A 22388-nucleotide genomic window follows, 5' to 3' on the forward strand; every position below is an offset into this window, starting at 1 on the left:
TGCTTTCTAGCTATTGTTCAAAGTGTTAGGATGCATTTTATACATGGTAATAATATTTTATCATGTAAAAACATTGATATTTACAGTGGTTGGCTGTTGGTAATTTAAGAGAAACTATTATATTTGACATCTCTAATCAAATAATATAACACTGTCAGAACGTAGCGAATTTCTGTATTATTTTATTATCCTTCAGAATGTGATTCTGCTAAATGAAACTATTTTAGAAATGACATTGCAGAGAAACAGATTTGGCATTGTGAGAGTTCTAGTTACCTACTGAGAAGTTGTTTGAATGGTGTAAGGCCCTAAGGAGATAAATCAAAGTCTCAAACCATCTCACAGCACATTCAGTTGCTCTTATTGTAAGAGCTGTATTTTGAGTTTTATAACCTTTCTTTTATTGCACTAAATTCAGTGCTGTTGTTGTGCAGGTTGTGTATTTGGGTAATTCAGATTTATGTGTGTATAGTGATATTCTTCCATGAGTCTGTTCACTGCTCCTTTTGTTGAGGGGTAGAGCTGCCTATGGGGTCATTGTAGAAACCGGATCATTGGCATGATCCAAGGTAAAAATAGCCTTCAAAAGATGCAAAGGAATGGCAGTGTTACAGTGTTCAGTTTTGAGGTCAGTGGTAATGGACAGCATATGATATTTCTCTTCATTCTTAGGTTATGTCTTAGATTTATTTAGAGAGGACACTTTACATTTATTAAAGTGCTTTCTTCTTTTCTGCAAAGAGAGTTCTGTGTAAGCCCTTATTAAAGACAGTGGCAGGGAATAATGCTCCTTTTCAGCACAGCTGCTTGAGGGGAGAGAAAACTGGGTACAATATAGGGAAGCAGGTGAAGGAATGAGGAAGACACAGCCTGAACTGGGGAAAAAATGAATACTATATATACTTCAAGACTGGAAGTAGGAACTTCTGTGCAAGGATTCATTAGGGTGCAGAAAAATCATCTATAGGTGTTATTACCAGTTCTGTTTACTTTGTTTATAAAATTTTTAAAAATTATCCTTTAGTACTTTTTAAAAAGGTGTCCTAAGTCATTACAAAAAAAGTGGCTTTCTAGAATTTGAGAATTTACATGTCTTTTTTTTTACCTCCTTTACAAATGCCCTCATAGGAGATGAGTGTATAAGCTGTGATCACCTCAGGGTATAATCACAACACCTATGTTTTAAAGTTTATTTTTTCTGATAAGATCATGGTTTATTAACTATTTTTTTGAAAATGAGCAAAGAGAACAATGTGATCCTCTCCCTAAATTGTGCACACTTATTGCCTTAACTGTAAGTTTCTGAAGATGGAATAAGTTTCTCAAATATGAAATTTTTTCTGTGTTAAAATGAAGATTGTATATATGTAGTAGGGTAGACTAAAAATATACTATTTCAGCAGCTATAAAGGAAGATGAAATTTGACCTTAGTGTTTGCATGTACCTTTCATGTCTTAAAATTCCTAGGAAAAAACTAGTAAAAGTGTTTGAAGAAAATATTTCAACAACGAAACAATTTAAAACATTATTATTGCAATAACATAAAATTATTTAATAAGTTAGCTACATAAAGAGAATCAGAAAGTACTAATTAGTAAGCTACAGGACTTTGTATAAATACTCAAAATTAGTAGGTTTTTTTCTTATATTTGCAAAGCTTCATTTCAGAATTCACAGATGAAATTCACCATCTAGACCTTGTATTTCAGCCATTGGTTATTTATTAAAGAAATTTCTAGAAGTTGTATACAGTGTGCTTCATATTATTAAAAGCAAACAGCTCTTCATTGTACTTAGCTTTTCAGAAGTGATTCAGTAGCATAGCTGTAGATGTGGACTTGCCATAATGTCATTCATGAGCTTTCACCAGTTACCTTTGCAAAGTGTTTTTTTTAAGAAGTCTAGAATTTCTTTTAAAAATGCTTTTGATTTCAAATATGAAATGTATGAGCTTTCTGCTTTATCTGTCTTTATGACATTTGTCACAAGAAAGCTTGGAAATCCTTGTTAAACTGACTTTCCTAAAATTTCAGTCCTTTATCCATTTGACAAATGAAAGTAAATCCACAACTCAGAAAATTAAAACTTTGTATATCATTAGCATAATTTATTAATGTCTTGAAAAATAATTCTTGTGCATGATAATTACCTTGAATCCAAATTTGTATGTCATATCAGCTGCATTGTTCTCTGAACCCCCTAAAACTGCAAGGCATCTCACAATTTTTCTGTAATGGATATTTTTTCACAACTTTAATCAGATGCGTTATTTTAAAATATGATTAATTAAGAAACTGAGGGTGAAACATGATAGACATATTTGCTGTTTTGAATTCTAGGAAAAAAAAAAGTACTGATTTTTAAAATGTAGCTTGGAATCAATTAAGTGCTGAAGGTGAGTAGCTCTCCAAAAAGAATGGTGAAAGAAAATTAGATTCACCATTCTGGGTACAAATTTATTTTCTTTTTCACGGCAGATTAAAGTAGTATTTGGCCCTTTTTACTATAAAATAATTCCTCTTTTCCCAATTTAATTCCTAATTCTTTCTTTTCAGTTTCCGCACTAGCAAAGGTGTTGGGTATTCTGCTCATTTTGTTGGCAACTGCTTGATAGTGACATCCTTGAAGTCAAAAGGCAAAGGTTTCCAGCACTGTGTGAAGTACGACTTTCAGCCACGCAAGGTAAGCAAAGTGGTGTTTGCAGTAAGGAGGAGCACTGAAGGTGTGCTGACTAAGGGGATTTTATCCCTTCTGGGAGGAGGGCTAAAATCCCCTTAGTGCTATGGTGTTAATCATAGTTCCTCGTTTATAAGTAAATGCTCTTGTGTTCATGCAGAGTTACAGTTCAGAATCAATTCAAGAGACATGTAATAGTTTATAGTGTAACGCTTCTATAAAGTCAGCATGTTTTTCAAAACTACTGCTTAATTGGCTTCAGATAGAGATGAATTGTGAGTATTTGTAGAATGGCTACATTTAATTACTTAAATATCTTCATTCTGTTTCTGAAAATTCTGTACTTGGTAACTGTTGCCAAGGTCTTGAAAAATTTTGCTGGCAATGCTAGAGTTTCATTATCTGATGCTGTATGATATAATGCTCTGAACTTTCTTCCATTTCAGTGCTGTTTTAGGATTTCTCATTTTTAGTAGTAAATCTTGATTGCACCTCTAGATCATTTTAGTGTTTATTTCGACTCTATGCCTAGTAGTCCTAGGGGAATGATGATTTTGTGGCCTTCAGTGTTGCAGTTAGTTGACTGAAGCATTGACTTTTCTGTACAGCAAGCATTATGTGTTTTGTCACTGATATCAGTCTCGAATGTATTTTGCTATGAAGCCCATTTCTATTTTTTATGGGTTTAGAATTTGTGTATTGAATTTCAGTGCTTGAATTTTTTTTTTTTTTGAGAAACCAATCTCTTAGAGAGGGAATGCCTTTGTTCACACATCAACTTAATGTTCCACTATTTCTCTTGGTGTGTATTTGTGGTTCAAATTCACCAATTGTAATTTTGTCATGTAGCTTTGAGGTCACTTGTGGTTTTCTTAAAACAAAAACATTTTTCCAATTTTATAGCCAGAAAAGTATTTTGATGACAGTTCAATTTTCATTTTAAGTATAATGTGAATCTAATGACAAATGTAACTGTTAACTTTTGTATTATGGTATTGTTAATAACCTCTTGGGATCTAGCTGATCTTTACTTGTTGATGAGGAAGTAGTCTATCTTACCAAGATATGCTTTTGGTAATTTTTAATACAAAAAGGACTAGTTTTCTTTGTGCCAGCTCATGAAAAATTTAGGTGTTGCTACTCAGAATGATGAATTCTGAAATACTGATACCTGTGTATCTCATTATATGAATACCAGTTTTGAATCAAAGTCTGCTGATCTGCTGAAGTGCATAAAAATATAACTCCCATGTTAGCTTTTCATATCCCAAAGTTCATGCTCCATACAATTTGAGTCATATGTTAGCTTTAGAAAGTATTTTAAATAAATATTCTGGAATATATTTTTGAGTTGTTTAGTATATGTTTTTTCATCATTATCTTGTGTTCACATGCTTTTGTTAAAGTACATAATGCATAGTGGAGGAAATAAAACCTGTCAAATATAATTCCTGGCCCTAAAAAGTCAAAATTTATCCTGTTTTACATGCAAATTGATTTTCTTCTTGTTGTTTAGATATTACATTGGTTTCTCTGTACAAGATTTGAATGTGTAGATACATATTAAAAAATGTGTAGTCATTTATAAAGCAATTAACTCGAGAAATGTGATATTTTGCCATCAGATGTACCATTCCTTAGACATTTGCTTACAGACACACACATTTCAGCAATAAATTTTGTCAGAATCATCATCCTCAATAAACTTCTGAATAATGTGGTTTGAAGGTTTTAAAAAAAATTTGGTGAATCATAGTAAAGTAACAAATTCAATTTTTCTGGTTAAAAGCTTTATGTAGGCAGATCAGTGTTGCTCTGTTCACGTGAAGATCTTCCTGCTATGTCATATGACACTATTCACAGTACAATATGTAATATTAATGTATAACTTTAGGCCTCAATTGGTGCATTTTATAATGTCGTAAAAGCAAGCATTTATAAAAATATGTGGAGAAATTTGGTTATCATATATTCAAATAGAAAATGTGGGTGTGGTATAATAGCCTGATGTCTCAACAGAGCTAAACTAGCTTTGGTGATGTTATGTGTAAAATGTCTATACTGCTTTTTTGAGACTCCAAATTGACATTTTTGTGTAGGTAACCTCAGTGTTTTTGCTTCCTTGAGCTTCAGCCTCAGCATCAAGTCTTGTAAAACTGGAACAGGAAAGCAGCATAGTCAGGAGCAAATAGCTTTTTTGTGTGTATGTTTCTAGCTGTGACCATCTTTACTGACTGTAGCAGAGACAGAAATAAGTTCCACATCCTGGAAATGCTTAGTGTGTGATGCCTCATCTCTCTGATTGTGCTGTCCTATGGAATAGGAATATGACTTGGTGAGAGCAGTTGGTGACTAAGCTTGACAGGTTTCAGCAGTAAACAAAAAATGCATAGTGAAGGGTCTTTTAGTACTCCCAAAAGAACCTGTTGTTACAGCAGAGGGAGGAGAAAAAAATATGGGGAAGAAAACTGCAGGATGAATGTGAAGGAAATTTGTACTTCTGACTTTGAATATTAGAGGGAAAAAGGATTTTTTTTCAATGAAAAGTTCAAGAAAAATTGTCTGTGAGATCATAGAACTTGGTTTGATTCATTGTGTGGTAGCAAAGTGCTGCCTTTCCTTCTTAAAAAAAGTGTTTGCTAGTGCTAGAGAAATTGCCCAAATATAGAAATTTGCAAAAAACTAAGAGCAAAAAACCCCATTAATTACAAAGTCCAATAGACTGCTTCAAAGCTCTTTATAAGGTACCCGAGCACAGATAAATAACAATGTACAGACCACTGTAAGTAAAACTGAGTTTTTCATGAAGTTGAGGTTGAATCTGAGTTGGTATGTTTTCAGAAATGGTTTTAAAGCCTTTTGAAAGAAAAATCCCAGACAAAAGAGTTATGTTTTTTGGGGGGTTTTCTTTGAGGATGACAGTGAATCACAAAAATTACTTTTTTCATGGTTCTTTGAAAAAAAGAAGTTTCCATACATGACTTCAGAAGCCAAAGCTGGAGCAGTAGTTCTTTATTCCAGCATTGCCCAATAAATCCATTTGCTTGGAAAGCCAAGAAATGAGATGCTCAAAAGTATTGTTGTATGATCAGCATCATTTTTCTACCTTCTGTTAGTTGTATGTTTAAAGGAGGAAAAAATGAAAAAATATTTTTTAATACCTGGAAACAGATGTGTAAAAATATGTGTTCTCATCCTATAGCTATTATACACTTGTAAGAGAATACAGCTCAATTTCACAACTACTGTAATGCTTATTGTCAAAATGTGTTTTGCTGCATGCTGTTTTGTTTGTAACTTTGTGCTTTGTCTAATTTTAAAATCAACATGTGCAAGCATCTACTTTTATTTTCTCTGACAGAGAGACAAATTTTTATATTAGTAAGCTCTCTGTCTACTTACCCCAGCTCAGGAAGACAGTCAACTAGCCCCAAGGGTTGCAGAAGCTCTCTACTTTGGAGAAAAGGGACTTATCTGAACATGGAAATCAAAATATAATAATTGAAAAAGATACAAAAAATGGATGCTGATGAAAAAATCATTTATTATTCCAAATTATTGGAATACAAAAGGCTATTTTTAAGACAAGGTGACATTTTCATGGAGTCATTTAGGTTGAAAGGGATGTGTTGAGACCATCTGGTCTCTCCCCCTGCGTGCAGAAGGGACTCTTAGATAAAGTTGCTTTGGATTTGGTCCAGTTATGTTTCAAATGTATCTAAGCAAGAAGATTCCAGAGTTCTTCTTGAATTTATTTGTCATGGACATCATGATTCCAGTTAAACAAATTATGGGAAAGATCACCATAGTAGTAAGTGGAAGCACTAAATTACGGTGCCTTCTCTGTTTGACTATTTAATGCATTTTTAATGATATGACAGTTGTCCAAAAATTGCTGGAATGGTAAAGAGAGGAAAAATATCAAAGCAAACAATCAGGATGATGTCTTAACCTGGGCTGTAAAATTTGCTATTGGGATTTTTTTCTGTTTATTTAATAATTTCTGATAGACAGAAATTTTTGCTGTGATGCAAAGACAGAGGTTGTGTGATATGAATTTGTTAAGGTAAGAGCACATAGCTCTGGATTTCCTATCAAAACTCAGCTGTGTTTTTTACAGAACAGTGTTGAAATTAAATTGCACTGTTGAAATTAAATTGTGTGTGTGCATTTTTGCCTCTAATAGCATAAAAGAAAGCAGGTAGGTACATCATTGCATTTAGGCATAGTTCTATTGACTGGACTTGAAGTCCCAATGACTTGAATTTTAATTTTACGTGTTTGCAAGGATTCATCTTTTTGTGTAAATTTATGAGACTGGTCACCCTTTCTTTACGCCGTTCATTAACTTTGTATTATAGCACCCTTTCTTTACGCCGTTCATTAACTTTGTATTATAGCACAAAACCTGCCCCTATGTACTGACTTTTCATGTCTTTCCAGTGGTACATGATAAGCATTGTTCACATCTACAACCGGTGGAGGAACAGTGAAATACGCTGCTACGTGAACGGTCAGCTGGTATCCTATGGTGACATGGCCTGGCATGTTAACACGAATGATGTAAGATTTTATTGGTTTTCCTTTCTCATCATTTTTCGTTTTATGGTTAATTCAAAAAGAAAAAAAAGTGTTACCTTTTTTCCCCTCAAGATATTTGCAGATTTTCTTTTTTAAGTGTCTTTTTTATTCATTGTTATTCATCTGCTTAAAATGTAATATTATTGACTTTTTGAGTTCGTGTATACATGTTCTCTCTTTCTGTACCTTTGACTTTGGAATATTTGAGAGCCTGGACCTAATGAAGAGGCAAATATTGCTCTTTCTGGCTCAAAGTTCTGGCTGTGGAAGGCAGACAAAATTATTTTCTTGTGCTTTGCCTTCAGCTAAATCTGTGATAGAATTTCAGAGGTTCTTGGTTCATCAACTTACTACACTTTTGTTATTTTTTATTTATAATATAGTTCTTATTTCTTTCTGACTACTATAAGGGATAAAGAAGCCTTAGGGAAATGATCTGTCTTTTGCTAAATTCTAGAGGCAAAATAGGATTCGAAAGGGAGAGCTTAAATATTACATGTTAATTAAAGCAGGAGAGCTCTGCCTTCCAAAGTTTCTGATTTCCATTCTTTTGGGTTTTTTGGAAGCATTTTGACTTGCAAGAAAAGGCTAGCCATTCAGTTTGTGCAGAGCTTGGTTTCTCCTTGGTAAGATAAAAATATCCATGATAGGTGAAATGCGATGACTGAAAAGCCAGCTGAGGTCTCAGAGGATCTGGTCTGGATTATTGGTTATATGGTGTGGGGATCAGTAATCCTTAATGACAAATGCTTAGCAAAAAGAGCTGCTTCTGCGACTTCTATTTTCTTCGCGGAATTATTTTCTACTTTCTCATGCAAAAAAAAAAGTACTATTTTTTCTTAAGGTGAAATTGGTTTGCCAAGATTTAGATTATTTAAGTCTTAAGTATGTGCTAAGGTTTTTATTTTGTCCACTGGATAACAGTCTAAGCTATGGAAGACACTAGTTATCATTAGCTATGTATTTTTAATAACAAAAATCTCCTCTGTTAATAGTAGGAAGTAGAATAAAAAGATCAAGAAATTCAGGAAAGTTATGTGAATGCAAATGCGTAAAATAAGTAAAGGAAAAATAGAGGAGTGTGTACGTAGGCTTCTTACTATTTTACATTACCTAGGAAGAGAAGCTCTTGTTTTAACTATATTAGAATTTTCTTTGAATTGTTAGAAGTATTCCCTTGAAAAGTCTTGAGCAATTTATCCAGTCATTTGTTAACATCTACCTTCATACCCTTACACTTGGATATAATTTTAGTCTCCTGGAAGATGTCAGTATAATACTTTACCATAATGGTGTTGGAGGAAAAGCAAACACTATGTAAATCAGGCAATAATTTTTCTTTCTTTATATCCCACGTTGAGCATAAGTATTTATGTAGTTTACACTGATAGATTTAACAGTACAAGTTCTGAAAACAGAAGGGGTCAGGAGCTGCATATTGACTAAGTGCATCTGACTGTTCAGTCTTTTTTATGGATGAATATTGTAATATAATCAAGATGTAGTGTTAAAATTGCGAAATGTACTGATGACAAGATTTTTCATTTGCTCACTGTGTCAAATCTACCACTGAACAATAAGTATTATGATTAAACATATTTTTAGACTAGTAAAACATTAATTACATTTACATTATTGAGTTTAACATTAAGGAACTGAATTTAATATAATTTTTTAAGCATAAGTTTTGTCTTGGCAGAGATTGCAAATTTATATTATTTTTTATCCTGACTGATTTTGCATTACTATTCTCTAATGTTTTTGTGAGGGCTTTTTCAGTATCTGAAATTTACCTCTTGTATCCAAGCAAAAAGTGTAGAAAACTTCAGTCTACCATTTTCATATGTAGCCTGGGAGATATGGAAGTAAAGATAGAGGGGGGAAAAAACAGTGAAACTCTAAAAAAAAAGCTTATCTATTAATCAGTTTTAAATTATTTTTTCTAGTATTTCTTAGAATTTATTCTTATTTATACAAGGCCATGAATTTAGTGGGTTCTTAACTATTTCTGTAATGTGGCCAGGCAGATATAGGATGTTACGTGATGTACTCATTACAGGTTCAGATCTGCATTCTTCACAAATATATATTGAATTAAGAGAACTGTTTTCATTTTATTGAGCCTCCATGTATTAAATATTTGCAGTATGCTTCACCCAAATGTTAGAGGGGAGATACAACTTTGGATGAAAAAGGGGAAGGCATTATAAACATTTTTGTGTTAGCTGTTTCTATTTTGAATGCTGCTGATTCTTTGTTTTTATATAGTCATTATTGGCTCTGAATTCATTACTACTATTTAATGAAATATAAAATCATATTAGTGCCAATCTTTATTGTTTTCATGCCCTATACAACATACCATGGCTAGTGATAAAGGACTCATTGAGCTTATATTCCAAGGGGTAAATATAGTTTGAGATTATGGCAAAAAGGTGAAGTGACATGCATGGCAAGGTATAACTCATGCTTACAGATTGCTTGGCATCTGGAACAGAAATGGATAAAATTACCTGGAAATCAGGAGTTATCCCTCCCCTCCAATTAAAAATAATGGAAACACCTAATCAAGAATGAAGTGCCAGAAATGGGAAAGTGTAAACTGGGAAGAATGAAAAAACAAAAAGGAAATTACTAGAGGCTAACAAGCCTAGATCTTAACCAAAATTAGAACTCAGAATCTGTTGAGAGCTACAATAATTGTTGTACAATTAATGGTCACAAGAGGAATCTAGGAAAATACCCTTAAAATGAGCAGGAATGTAGTCTCAGAATATTTAAGTATCAACTAGGAAAAAGGTGGTATCAGTATCTCTGACAAGTTCCTCAAATAACCATTGAAAAGGGCAATTGCTCAACATTAATTGATGTAACACTTTCTGACAGTAATGGCACAGTGTCATGAAAGCCTTCAAGGCTAAGCAGGACTTGAATAAAGTAACTGAATTTTTTTTTTTTTTTTAATTTTGCCATTAGGTTTACCGGGAGTCAAAGGAATCTGTTTAACTCATCTTTTGCACTGTGCATCCTGAATATGACTTTGTGAATCAACTTTCATGTAGAGGTTTTGCCAGAAGTTTTAAAATTTTGTCAAAATTGCTTAAAACAATAGAAATTCCGAGGGGAAAAAAATAAAAGAGGTAAATCAAAGGAGGATAATGGTAGACAAAATCCTGGATACTTCTTCCCTCACCTGTTTTTAAAGCTGAGCTCCAGATCTTCGTCTGTCCTTACACTTGAGCCCCCTTTTCCTTGTTAACAGCCTATCCTCCTAGACCACTTGCTGTTACAGTTCACCGTATTTTATTTCGTTCTCTAAACTGACAAAAGTTTTCCTCAAGGTAAAACTCAGCAGTTAAGCCAGATGAAAAAGCAAGTTTGCTAATGCAGGTTCTATTGGCTCAGCTGAAAAAGTAATGTCAGACCCTTGTTCCTGTTCAATAAAGCACCTATGACTCAAGGAAGCTGAGAGAATAACTTTCAAAGATCCTTGAGGTTCTTCCTGTTGTCCTTTTTTTGCTGCATCATGTTTTCTGGTCTCTCAGGTCTTTGTTCTAGACAGGTTTTTTGAAAGCACCTGAAAACTTCACCAAATCCTTGCAAAATAGCCACAAAAATCACTCCTAATCTGAAATAGTATGATATGGACAGACAGAAAGGCAGGGATAGTTAACAGCAGAAGGGAGGGATAATTTTTGGAAGAAAGAATGGAAAATAACAACCCTTGTGTGTATAGAATAAGACAGAAGAGGATTTAAGGTCAAACCAGATCATAATAGGCTGTGGTCAGAGAGGGAAAATATGCAACCCCTGCAAATTAGAAAATCTCTATTTGTTTCCTTTTTGCCTTTTAGAGGTGCTTAGCTCTATTGGCACTGCAGTGAAAGAAGAAGGTGTTCCAGAATGTGTTCTTGTGTATTAGCAGTAGGAGCTCTGTGTACAATTACTCAGAGGAAGTTCAAGTGTGTCACGTTCCTAGAAGGCAATAGGAGGGATTATTTTGTGCTTGAATGTACTATTCTCATTTTCTGTCTTGTATGTTTACCAATTAATAGAAAACAAATCCTAGCAGCCAGTCATAAGGACCTCTAAAACAGTTAATGCTACAGTTAATATTTTGCTAGTATTCAAAATTAAGTTATTCACCACAGGATAGTAATAAAGAATTGTTAATGGTCAGTTTATCTTTTTAATTCCAGTCTCCCTTTATTTGTGGCTTTAGTAGCTGTGCATTAATATTATTTCTTTATTAACTGCCTCTTTCTGATACAGAGCTATGATAAATGTTTTCTCGGATCTTCGGAGACTGCTGATGCAAATAGAGTGTTCTGTGGCCAGCTTGGAGCAGTATATGTGTTCACTGAAGCACTCAACCCAGCACAGATTTTTGCAATACATCAGTTAGGACCTGGATATAAGGTAATACCGGATTTTAAAAGCATAAAACTGGAAAAATAAAATGATTGAGAGATATAGTTGGAAGATATGTGAAGCATGTGAATATTCCTTGTAGAATCACGTAGAATTTTTTAATGTGATTTGCTTTCAGCAACATAAGACTATTTTTTCAAGTATCCTAACTAACCCTAATTTTCTACTATCTTTTTGAAAGACGAAAGTTTTGTTTAAAAAATAGCTGAAATATGTTTGTATGGGAAATTAATTACTTTGAGTCATAATCAGAGAAATTTTGTATTTGGTGCACTAAATAGCAGAGAAATAACTTTCTTCTTTACTGTTTGTGTTTAAAATCTTGAGTTAAAGCAGATTAACATTCAACAAGGCATAATAAAACAATTTTGTTCAAATGCACGGTTTCACACAGTCCTGTTAAGGTAAAAGGTGAGCTTTTTTTTTAGTCATGCTTTGTCACTGACATTGAGGGGAAGATTGGACAAATTAATGATGCATGCATAAACTTGGATCTCTGGTCAGATATGTGTCTTGGAATGGTTTTGTATTGTATTATTTCATCAAGAACACAGATACTTCACAGAAATCTGCAGAAATGCCTTTGTAGATAATACTTGAAAATTCATCTAACCCTAGGTAAACAGTAATGAATTTCAGTTTATACTATCAGGTATTCCCAAGTTTTCTTTTTTCTAATTTTTGAAATTTGTGGTTTCATCCAAAGTAGTCTTTCAGTTTTTCAATATATATCATATACACTGAAAATAAAAATTTTTAAAAGCCATAAGTAAAAATCAACATTTAGATTATAATAGTACTAATTTTGTGTGTAGAAAATGCATGCTCTTCATCATTTGATTACAGCTAGCACTTGAATGACAGAAGCAGATGGAAATATCTTTTATGGTATGTATCTGTGTAGGGTGAATAAGCACATGTATATCAGGATTACTTGGAGAAGTAGTGGTCTATTGCCAATAGTTTATGACAGTTTTTGAAACTAAAAATATTAAGTCAGTTATGAAAAGTCCATCATCTGTGCTAACAAAGAGTATTTTATTCCAAACTTTATACACTATTTTTTTAGGCAAATATTTTTTGGTCATACAAAAGAAATTGTAATCTTATACTTAACAACAAATGTAGGAACCTTTATGAATTTATTAAATTAATAAAGGATTCCAGTATGCAGAAACATACTGGAGTGATATCAAACAGGAATTAATCTTTCATGTGTTTTAAGAAGTGCAAATTATTATGTAATATTTTCTGATTGTTGAAGGGATTGATAAGGATATGAGCTTTCATGCCAAATGACATTTTCAATAGTTACTGCTCTAACCTTATTTCAGTTGTCAAATTGCCCTACTTGATTCATAGGCTTCCCTTAAACTGCATTTCTGCACACATGTAGCTTCTTAGTGATTTTTTTTTAAAAATGTCATCTATATTTACTATTTTGCTGAAATTCTTCTTTCATTGTGTCATGGTTTTGGATTTGGGTTATGTACACAGAACAGTTAATGCCCCCTTGCTCTCTGAAGGAATTTTCTTCCTTGTCTAAAAATATGGATATATATTTTATTATTTAACACCAGTAAAAAAGAACAGGCTCCCACAGCAGTACCTTGGAAATAACATTTATTTCTTTGACTTTCTTATTCCCCCCAAAAATAAGACAAAACAGAAGACTTTTTTGACCCTTTTCCAACACAAGATCTACTCACAATCAGAAAAGGAACCATGTCTTGTAGTTTAGAGATTTCAGGGCACCAACTCTAGCTTTCACTCAAAGCCTGCCTGTTTCGCTTCTCATTTAAGGTTATTTCTGTAAATCCTTTCAGATTCTGTGCTGGTGCAAAGGTGCCCCAGTTCAGAATACTTTAGATGGGATTTAATAGTCTAAGGGAGCCTCAATTGACATATAGCTTGTTTTCCTGAATATTAGAGATCATGTTCTTGCTCTTACTCAACTTGCTGATGCAAACTGGCCTTTCCAAAACTTTTCTTAAGCAGTTCACTACATTTCCTATTCATTCTAATTGTTAGTACTCTTAGTGTATGGGGAAAATCAACAGTTCAACCCTTCCTAAAAAGACCCTAGGTCAATTGTAAACTCCAGTTGTGCCAAACTTTTCTGCCAAAGAAGGATTATTCAAAATAGTTGAGATGTTTTTGAAAATATCTTCATACAGATCTTTTTTTCCTTTCTAACACAGTATATGGCAGTTCCTTTGATTTAAAATTCATACTTTAGTCCATTATATCTGAGAATCTGATTCTTTAGGGGAAGTGACCATTCCTCTACCTACTTTGCTCATGAGAGGGGACTATGCTTTTGCCTCTCATTCAGCTCCCCTCACAATCATTCATAATGCCCCATGTCTACCATGACTGCCATTAAAACCTCTGGAAAACAGAGAAATCTGCATAATACTAATACTAATAATAATAATAATAATAATAATAATAATGCATACAGGACAGTTTGCACATATCTGTTAATATACAGAGTAAATAATGTTGTGGATGACACCAAAGCCACAAAGTTCAGGAAAAGTGAGAGCTTGATCTACAGATATAAATTAATCTGTTGCACCTTGTCCCACTCCCGTTCTGTGGTGCAGGTAGAAGCAGCAGGTCTTAGGACTGGCTAGAGAAGTCATTAAAATAAGTCTTACTTATTATGTGTATCAAATAGTTGTATATTTATATATAATGTTCATACTATTTATTGCACGTGACATGCTTGTACAGAGGACAGTAACACAGAATAAGTTCATAGTCCTTCCATGCTGATCTTGCTCAGCATGTTCTTATGAGTGCATTTGGTTATAACCAGCATGCCCTAATATAAAAATTTATTTGTTAAGCAAATGGATGTTTTAGTTTGAAATAATACATTTTCACTTGTAGCAAAAGGCTTTCTTTAAAAAAGAAAAGGTTACATTGTGTGAAAAGCAATGATGAGAAACTGACACTCTGAGTAGCTATTGCAAAGAAATTACTCATAATCAAATGTTTAAGGGGAAGAGAGGAAATACACTGGCAATAGAACTATATGATTTGTCTCTTCCCCATTAAGTCTTCCCAAGTTAATCCATAATATATCTTGGAATTTGAAACTATTTTTAGTAAAACATATTACGATTCAATATTTGCATACCTAGGTTTTATCTTTAATAAAGCACAATCATTTTGAGCATTGCCATTGCTAACAGGACTTTTACATACTCTGTGGATCCTTTCAGTTGTTGGAGATTGAAGAAAGAAAAAGGAAATGAGAGGAGCATCCTTGCTCTCACTGTGCTTTCCCTGCTGCCCATCCCTGTTCTGAGGCAGCAAGGAGAGGAGAGTCTGTCTGTGCTGGGATCCCGAGGGGCTGATAAACAGAATGGAGGGGCAGGGGAGGTAATGTGAGAGGAAGAGATGCATCTGATACCAGTGTTTGCTGCTATCTATAAAGGGATGTTTCTCAAAGCCCCGTTCTAATAGCCCTGTCAAATCTGTGCCACTCCTCCTAGCCCTCCCATAGGCATTTTAAAGCAAGTTATCAGATCATTCCATATGTTGCTTCTGAGTTTGTTTTTGATCAGTGCTGCAATAATGATCTTTTTGTCACATAAGGTTGTAGTAAGAATACAGTAATTCATGAACACCGACGCAAATAAGCACCAAAAATTCAGATTTGCTTAAACCAATTATATAATACAAGAAAATATTTTATGCACAATTGCTGAACCTACAAGGGCAATGTGTAGTGAATAGTAAATAAAAAAAGCTGCAGTCTTGCTGCTAAAGGAAGGAGGAGAGCTGCTGGTATTCAAGCAGTTCCTGATCAAGCACAGATTATTTTACTGGAGAATACAGTGCTGGAGTAATGCTCATCTCTCTCTGTTACTTCCTATTCCAGTAGGAGCCACAAACATACTTTATATGGATGCTATATGTGTATTTTTACCTTATATATAATTTTTTAAATCCATGGCTCTTTCTTTCTGTCTTGATGCCTTCACACTACATGTGCCAGACCTCAGAGTTGCATATGCACAACAGCCTCTACTACCATCCTGTGGATGTGTTTTCCCAAGTCCCCAGTACAGTATGCATATACTGAATTTCTTTTCTTATGGATCAATGCTAGTAATAAAGTTGTATCATATATCAGAATTTTTAACCTCTCTTTACATTCTGTTACAATAATCTTATAGATTAGGGGACCAGAATTTCCAATTTATGATCACTTTTGTTAGATGATGACAGAATATTTCTTTAATTGTTTTTTCTGCTAAATGTGTGAGGCAGTATAATGTTGATTCAAAACTTGTGTCTGACTTTCAAATAGTGATCTCAAATTCTTGCAGCATATTAAACACTGCCAATGAGGAGGTAGAATAATGTCAAAATTTGTGTATAAAATTGATTTAACCTAACTGGTTTAGAACACTGCAAGATTTCATGGTAATGAAATGGTAAGATTTTGTGTTGAAACACCTTGATTTATTTAAACAGCAAAGTTATGAAAAACTCCATATATGAGCTTTGGAATCTGAAAAAGCTGAGAGGCATGGAAGATTTTCAGGGTAATAAGTGTTTTCATGTGGTAAAACCTTAAAATATAGAACAAGTATGTTGTAGATGTCTTTGGAAATCAGTGAAATTACTCTGCAGAAAGTGCAAAAAGATTTCTATTTATAGTTAAAATGCCCTCTGAGGTGAAATGTTACCTTCCACAGGACAAATCTGTAATCTGTAGCAGTCATTTCCTGATAAGTGAAATCTAGGCAGCCATATCAACAGAGAGCCAGCTCTCTCATGTTCTGAGCATAATATTCCTTCTTTGGGAATTTCTACTTCAGTAAGTAGTGTAGCACAACAGGAACATATTTCTGGATTAAACCATTTAGTGCTGAGGACTGAGTACTCACAGTGTGTTATATTGGTGCTTTTACTTTGGATTGGTTGTAGTCTGATCCTTTGGGCTGAATGAATATCGCCAATTGCAGGATATTTGAGTTTCACCCTGAAAGAAGTCTCTTTGGTTCTAAACAGCTTTGCAGTTTGAACAGAGTAATAAGTGGGGACCACTGGGAGTTTCCCTACAAAACAGACTCTTAACCCAAATACAAATCACAGAATCACAGAGTGGCTGAAGATATAGGAAGCAACTGGAACCTGGAGGTCCTCTGGTCCTCCCTGCTCAATAAAGGTCACCTAGATCCAGTTGCCTGGGACTATCTCCTGGCAATTTTTAAATAAATCCTGAGACAGAGACTGTCACCTTGCTGGGCAGCTTCTCAGTGAAAAAGTGTTTTCTGATGTTCAGAGGGAGCCTTCTTTGTTCCAGGTTTGCCCATTGACTTTCGTCATACCACTGGGCACCACTGAGAAGAGTCTGACTCCATCTTCTTTTAGACCTCCTTTCTGTTATTTATATATGAAATCCCCTCTGCTGCTTCTTTTCTGCAGTTTGAAGAGTCTGAACTCTCTCAGCCTTTCCTCATATGAGAGATGCTTCAATCCTTCTGTGTTTAGTAACCATTCATTGCATTCTCTCCAGTAAGTGCCTGGCTCCCTGTGAGAGCCCAGAACTCCAGGTGTGGCCTCACCAACACTAAGTAGAAGGGAAGCAACACCTTCCTCCACCTATTGGCAGCATCCTTCCTAGTGCAGCTGAAGATGCTACCCTTCATTGTCAAACGCAGACTGAACCACAGATTTGCCATTTACATGCATTTGCCCTTCCTGGTTGTGGTTTCTGCTATGGGGTCTGTGTCTGGTACCTTTTCAGCATTGCAGCCTCCCTTCTCCCAGACATAACCGAGGCTGGGACAGGTTGAGACAAATGTGCTGCAAGGTTGAGACAAATGTGCTCCAAGAGCTCTCCAGCAGCTCCAGTCAGGTGGCCAGCCTGCTCAGCTTCTGGCCACATACACAGGGGTGCAGTCAGCAAACCTTTTATTGCTGTCAGTCACTTGAGCAGATGGGCTTTCCCACTGTTTTGCTGTAATCAAAATAATTTTTTTCAGGGTTTCCAGCAGCCCTGAGAGCTCTGAAAAGGCTGGATGGGGTTTATGGGGTTACATCAATGGTATGAATCTCTGATTTGTTTGGAAAGAGAAGCCAATAGCTTATAAGTTGCCTGTTTTAATTCTAGCATGGATAACAAAAACCCCAGTGCTGATACTTCCAGTAGCTTCAGAGAAAGAGGAGACTGTGGGAGAAAGGAGATGTTTGGTAGGACCAAAGGGATAAAGAGAATTGTGATCACTATGCGCAGTGAAAGCAAGGGAAATGATTCATGTATAATCTCAGAAATGAATTATTTTTGACTCAGAAAATATTTTAGCAGTAACATTTTATATATGTATATATTTACGCACACACACACATATATATATTTGTATCTTCATTTGCAATAAAATGGTGGTCATTTCTAATAAATTTGCTTTCCTTGTATCAATACAGCACTGTACTGTGTTACTACTAATTAATTGGTTTTTTGCCACTGTTAAATGATTATTATATGCAATTATTATATGCCAAGTAGATCTTACAGTGCTTTGCAGAAAGACAGAAATCTATCTTCTTGTGCTTTGTTGATTTTTCAGTGTTGCCAAAAAACTTAATTTTAGATCAGATATGAATCATGATATGTTCATTTTCAGTCTTCCTTGGAAAAGCTCTGAATTTGCAAAAAATTAATGTAAAATGTGGCATTTATGATTTATTTTGGATTTTAAGTGGCTCATTTGAGTATACTCCTGACTGTTAATTAAGCATGGGTTTTAATATTGTTCAAAAATAACTATTCCTCTAATCAACATAGTATAGCATTTTATATTCTAATTTGAGTGAGCTCATATGAACTTAAATGCAGCACATTTAATTTGTTCTTTATTTTTAGTGTGTTTTTTGCTTAAATTTTATTTTAACATATTTATGGTTAGTGTGTGTTTTTTTAAGATAGTTACTTCTGAAGCTTGTAAACACTGATGCTAAAAAGAGAGATAATATGTAAAATACCAAATAATGTGTTGACACATTGATGTGATGTAGACTAAAGAGAAACAAATCTATCTCATTGTTCAGTAGCATTAGACTACTGGTAAATGCAAGCAAAGTTTAGTAGTTTATTTATTCTCTCTCAAGTCCAATGTAGTTTTTGCATCTTTTGTGGCAAGGAATTTGTCTAAATTAATTACTTTGTAAAACTTTTGGGTCTTTTTCAGAGCACATTCAAGTTTAAATCCGAGAGTGACATTCATCTGGCTGAGCACCATAAACAAGTGCTGTATGATGGGAAACTCGCCAGCAGCATCGCTTTTACCTATAATGCAAAGGCCACTGATGCTCAGCTATGCCTTGAATCCTCACCAAAGGAGAATCCTTCCATTTTTGTACACTCCCCCCATGCCCTCATGCTTCAGGTTGGTGCTGCTAAGCTGATGTTCTGTGATTACTCTTGGCTGAACATCACACAGAGGATTTGTCTGCTAGTGTACAGAGATTGATCTTTTGTGCTCTGTCAGCTTTTAATATAACTTTCACTTGAACTGTTCTTTCTTTGCTCCCTTTCTAAAGCAAGGAAAAAAATATTCCATAAGAAATACAGACTTCCTACTATAAGGCACAGTTTGTCATGTTACTGAAAATTTTCTGTTTAATGTTTGCTTTTAAGTGTAGTCATTATAGTTGAAGTATAAGTATTGAAACAAAATTTTTAAAAGTCTGCACTCAATTTGGTGTTGAAGTGCTGCAGAATTATATTTTTAACTGTCCTTTAAAATTGAGGTTAATTGTAGCTTTTCCTTTATTTTATGTCTTTAGGATGTGAAAGCTATTGTAACCCACTCCATTCACAGCGCAATTCATTCCATTGGAGGGATCCAGGTTCTTTTTCCTCTCTTTGCCCAGCTAGACAATCGACAGCTGCACGACAGTCAGGTGGAAACAACAGTTTGGTAAGCCTCTTTTAACCAAGACTGAAACAAATTAAGCTTACAAAATGTTTTCCTTTTTTTTTGTGGGCATGTTCTCTAATTTTTTCTACATTTTACCCTTGTTTCTTTTAAAAATATAATTAAAAAAAATTTGTTTACTGTACAAAACTGATACAATTAAGTAATGAATTCAAATCACTCTAGAGTCTTTAAGAATAGTTTTGCAACAGTTCACCCAACTTCTAAAAGAACTCAATATGCTTTTCCTTAAATGCAATGTTGTTTACCTTCTCAAAGTCTGTGTCATTTGAATTCATACTTCATAGCATTCAAAAATTATTTAATATGTGGTCAGAAAGTCATAAAGCTATGAGCAGGCATTTTGTGACCATATTACAATTGCAATAGTGACTGGGGACATAACAAGAGAATTTTAAGCTGGGACCCATGAAGTTTCTCCTCTGGTGCTATGGAAGACACATCTAAGTTAAAAAGTCTTCACAGATGTTAAAAACATATGTTGAAAAAGACTACCTAGGAGTTTGTTGATATCCATGCTGACTTTCAGTCATAGAATCTTTTAGGAAAAGACCTCTAAGATCATGGAGTCCAACCATTAACCTAGGACTGCAAAGTCCACCACTCAGCCACATCCCTAAATACCACATCTGCACGTCTTTCAAATATCTGCTGGCACGGTGACTCTTCTCTCAACATCAACTCAGCTATGGTTATTTTTACAAGATCTCTTGCCACGTGCTTGTTACAGCAGGCACCTCTCCTGCAGCACAGGATAGCCAAACTTCTCCAGAAAAATGCTTGGCCTAAATCTTTGAGGGTAACAAATCTGAAAGGATAATGCTGAACAACTGGTATGGTGTTTCCCTGGAGAATTGTTTGTAACTAAAGCTTGCTAGAAAGCAATGTTTAGGGACAAAATAAACTGGCTTTTCTATTTGGATTAGGTGACAAAACAGGTGCGTAATGCTGAGCACGCAGCTTATTTTCCTGCTTATAATATTTTTCTATTAATTATTCTGGATGTTTATTATTGCATTAGATAGTTCAGTTAAAAATACTTAACTGAAAAAAAAATTAACTAATACTAAAATTGCCAACAATTTTAGAAGACAGAAAAGTGGTTGTGTATTGGTTACTGTAACCAACTGTAATACTGGAATATTTAAGTCTCTTTTGCAGGATGTACTTTGCATTGAGGCATTGTAAAGTAAGGGAAATAAAAAAAGAAATGCTTGGTTTGAAATAAGCTTGGGAAAAAAACATCACCATATGTTTTTATTTACTGGCAAAGCAGAAGACTGAAATGCTTTATTCTAGTTTAAGGAAGGTTATGTGTGTATGTATCTCCACATAGGAATAAAATGTATGTTAAATTCATTAAGGAGCTGAATCTGTAATAGGCGACAAAGCAATAACTAGATCTGTTTAAAAATGAAGAACGAATGTAGTGTAAGTTTTAGAAGTTGAGATAAAGACTAATTCTTCCCAAGTGTGTGGTCTACCCAGTGAGTGAGAACATTCATAGTGTTCAATTGCAAATGTGCAGAACATTTCTGGAGTTAGTTGAACTGTAAGTAGAAAAAAATTTGGTCTTTAATAAGTCAATGAATTTCTTCTATAATTAGATTATATTCTAAAAAGAGATCTGTAATTCATTGTGCTATATGATTGTACAAATGCATAATGCAAGAGGATGTGATTGTAACTCCAGAACATATTGAAAAAATGTTTAAGCAAATGGCTGCTTGATGAGATGTAATTTATGTGTTTATAGGTTTTGGTGTCTGTGCATTATTTTCTCATATGTTATTTAATAAGATATAAGTATTAAGAAAAATAATGTTGGAAGTGAAAAAGGAAGTAGGCAAATAAAAGAAGAAAATATTTTTGGGATCAAAGAAAGGAGCTAATGGGGAATGAATGCTATACATGAAAAGGATCATTTGAGGAGTGGAATAAGGGAAGCAGTGCATTTAATGAGTCCTTTCCTTGTTACCCCTTATTTATTAGATTATTGTCTCTCCTTATGTATCTGATGCTGAGTTATATCTGTCTGTATACAGGTATGTCTCTGTAACAGCAACAGAGAACTTTCCCAGTTCTACTGCTTTTCTGAGTCCTTCTCACCTCTTTCTCTCCTGCAAATATCAAACTGTTTAAAAAGCTCAGGGTTTTCAATTATTTGATTTTTTGCTTGGATTTTTTTTAATATTAGAAGGGTTTTATTAGCAAAACCCAGAACCTCACCATCTAAACATAAATAAAAGAATTATCAAAATTATCTATATTTCATAAGCAAGATAGGTATTACAGATTATCTACTTTCTAAGATTTATAGTTTGATAAGAAATAGGCAGGGTTCCTATTGATTTCTACAGAAACAACCCAACTTGACAGGAATTAGTTTGATGGATTGATTTTATTTATTAGCTTAATATGAAAAATCTGTAAGTTTCCAATAATTTTTCTCAATCTCTTTAGTTTAATTGAATTTATCTTGAAGTTCATGATGGCAAATAAGATGAATGCCATGTGGTGTCCTACGTTCCTAACCTGTCCTCTCATCCTGTCTTTCAATAATTTTCTTGTCACAGCTGGCTCAGGTATTTAAATTTGAGAGTAGGTCTGGAAGTAATCCTTCCTGAGGTTTTTCCATTTGCCTTTGAGCCTCTCATGGAAAGCCAAGATTCCAGTTCATTGCTGCCTCCAGTGTAAAATTCAGAATTTGCACTGTTGAGTGCTGGCAATTCTCT

At 34.3% G+C, this 22388-nt stretch overlaps 1 protein-coding gene across 4 annotated transcripts in view; it reads left to right on the top strand.

Annotated features, from left to right (window-relative positions):
- The window catches only part of NBEA (neurobeachin), a 453368-nt gene that overhangs the window by 92867 nt on the left and 338113 nt on the right, over positions 1-22388 (top strand). For all 4 annotated transcript variants that reach the window (XM_058800580.1, XM_058800578.1, XM_058800579.1 and 1 more), the window contains exons 6-10: positions 2557-2683; positions 7121-7240; positions 11531-11677; positions 18904-19101; positions 19502-19635. In XM_058800580.1, the coding sequence (XP_058656563.1) occupies positions 2557-2683; positions 7121-7240; positions 11531-11677; positions 18904-19101; positions 19502-19635 (726 nt within the window). The remainder of the gene's footprint in view (positions 1-2556; positions 2684-7120; positions 7241-11530; positions 11678-18903; positions 19102-19501; positions 19636-22388) is intronic.

This window comes from Ammospiza caudacuta, chromosome 2 (assembly GCF_027887145.1).
Source record: "Ammospiza caudacuta isolate bAmmCau1 chromosome 2, bAmmCau1.pri, whole genome shotgun sequence".
Taxonomy (NCBI): domain Eukaryota; kingdom Metazoa; phylum Chordata; class Aves; order Passeriformes; family Passerellidae; genus Ammospiza; species Ammospiza caudacuta.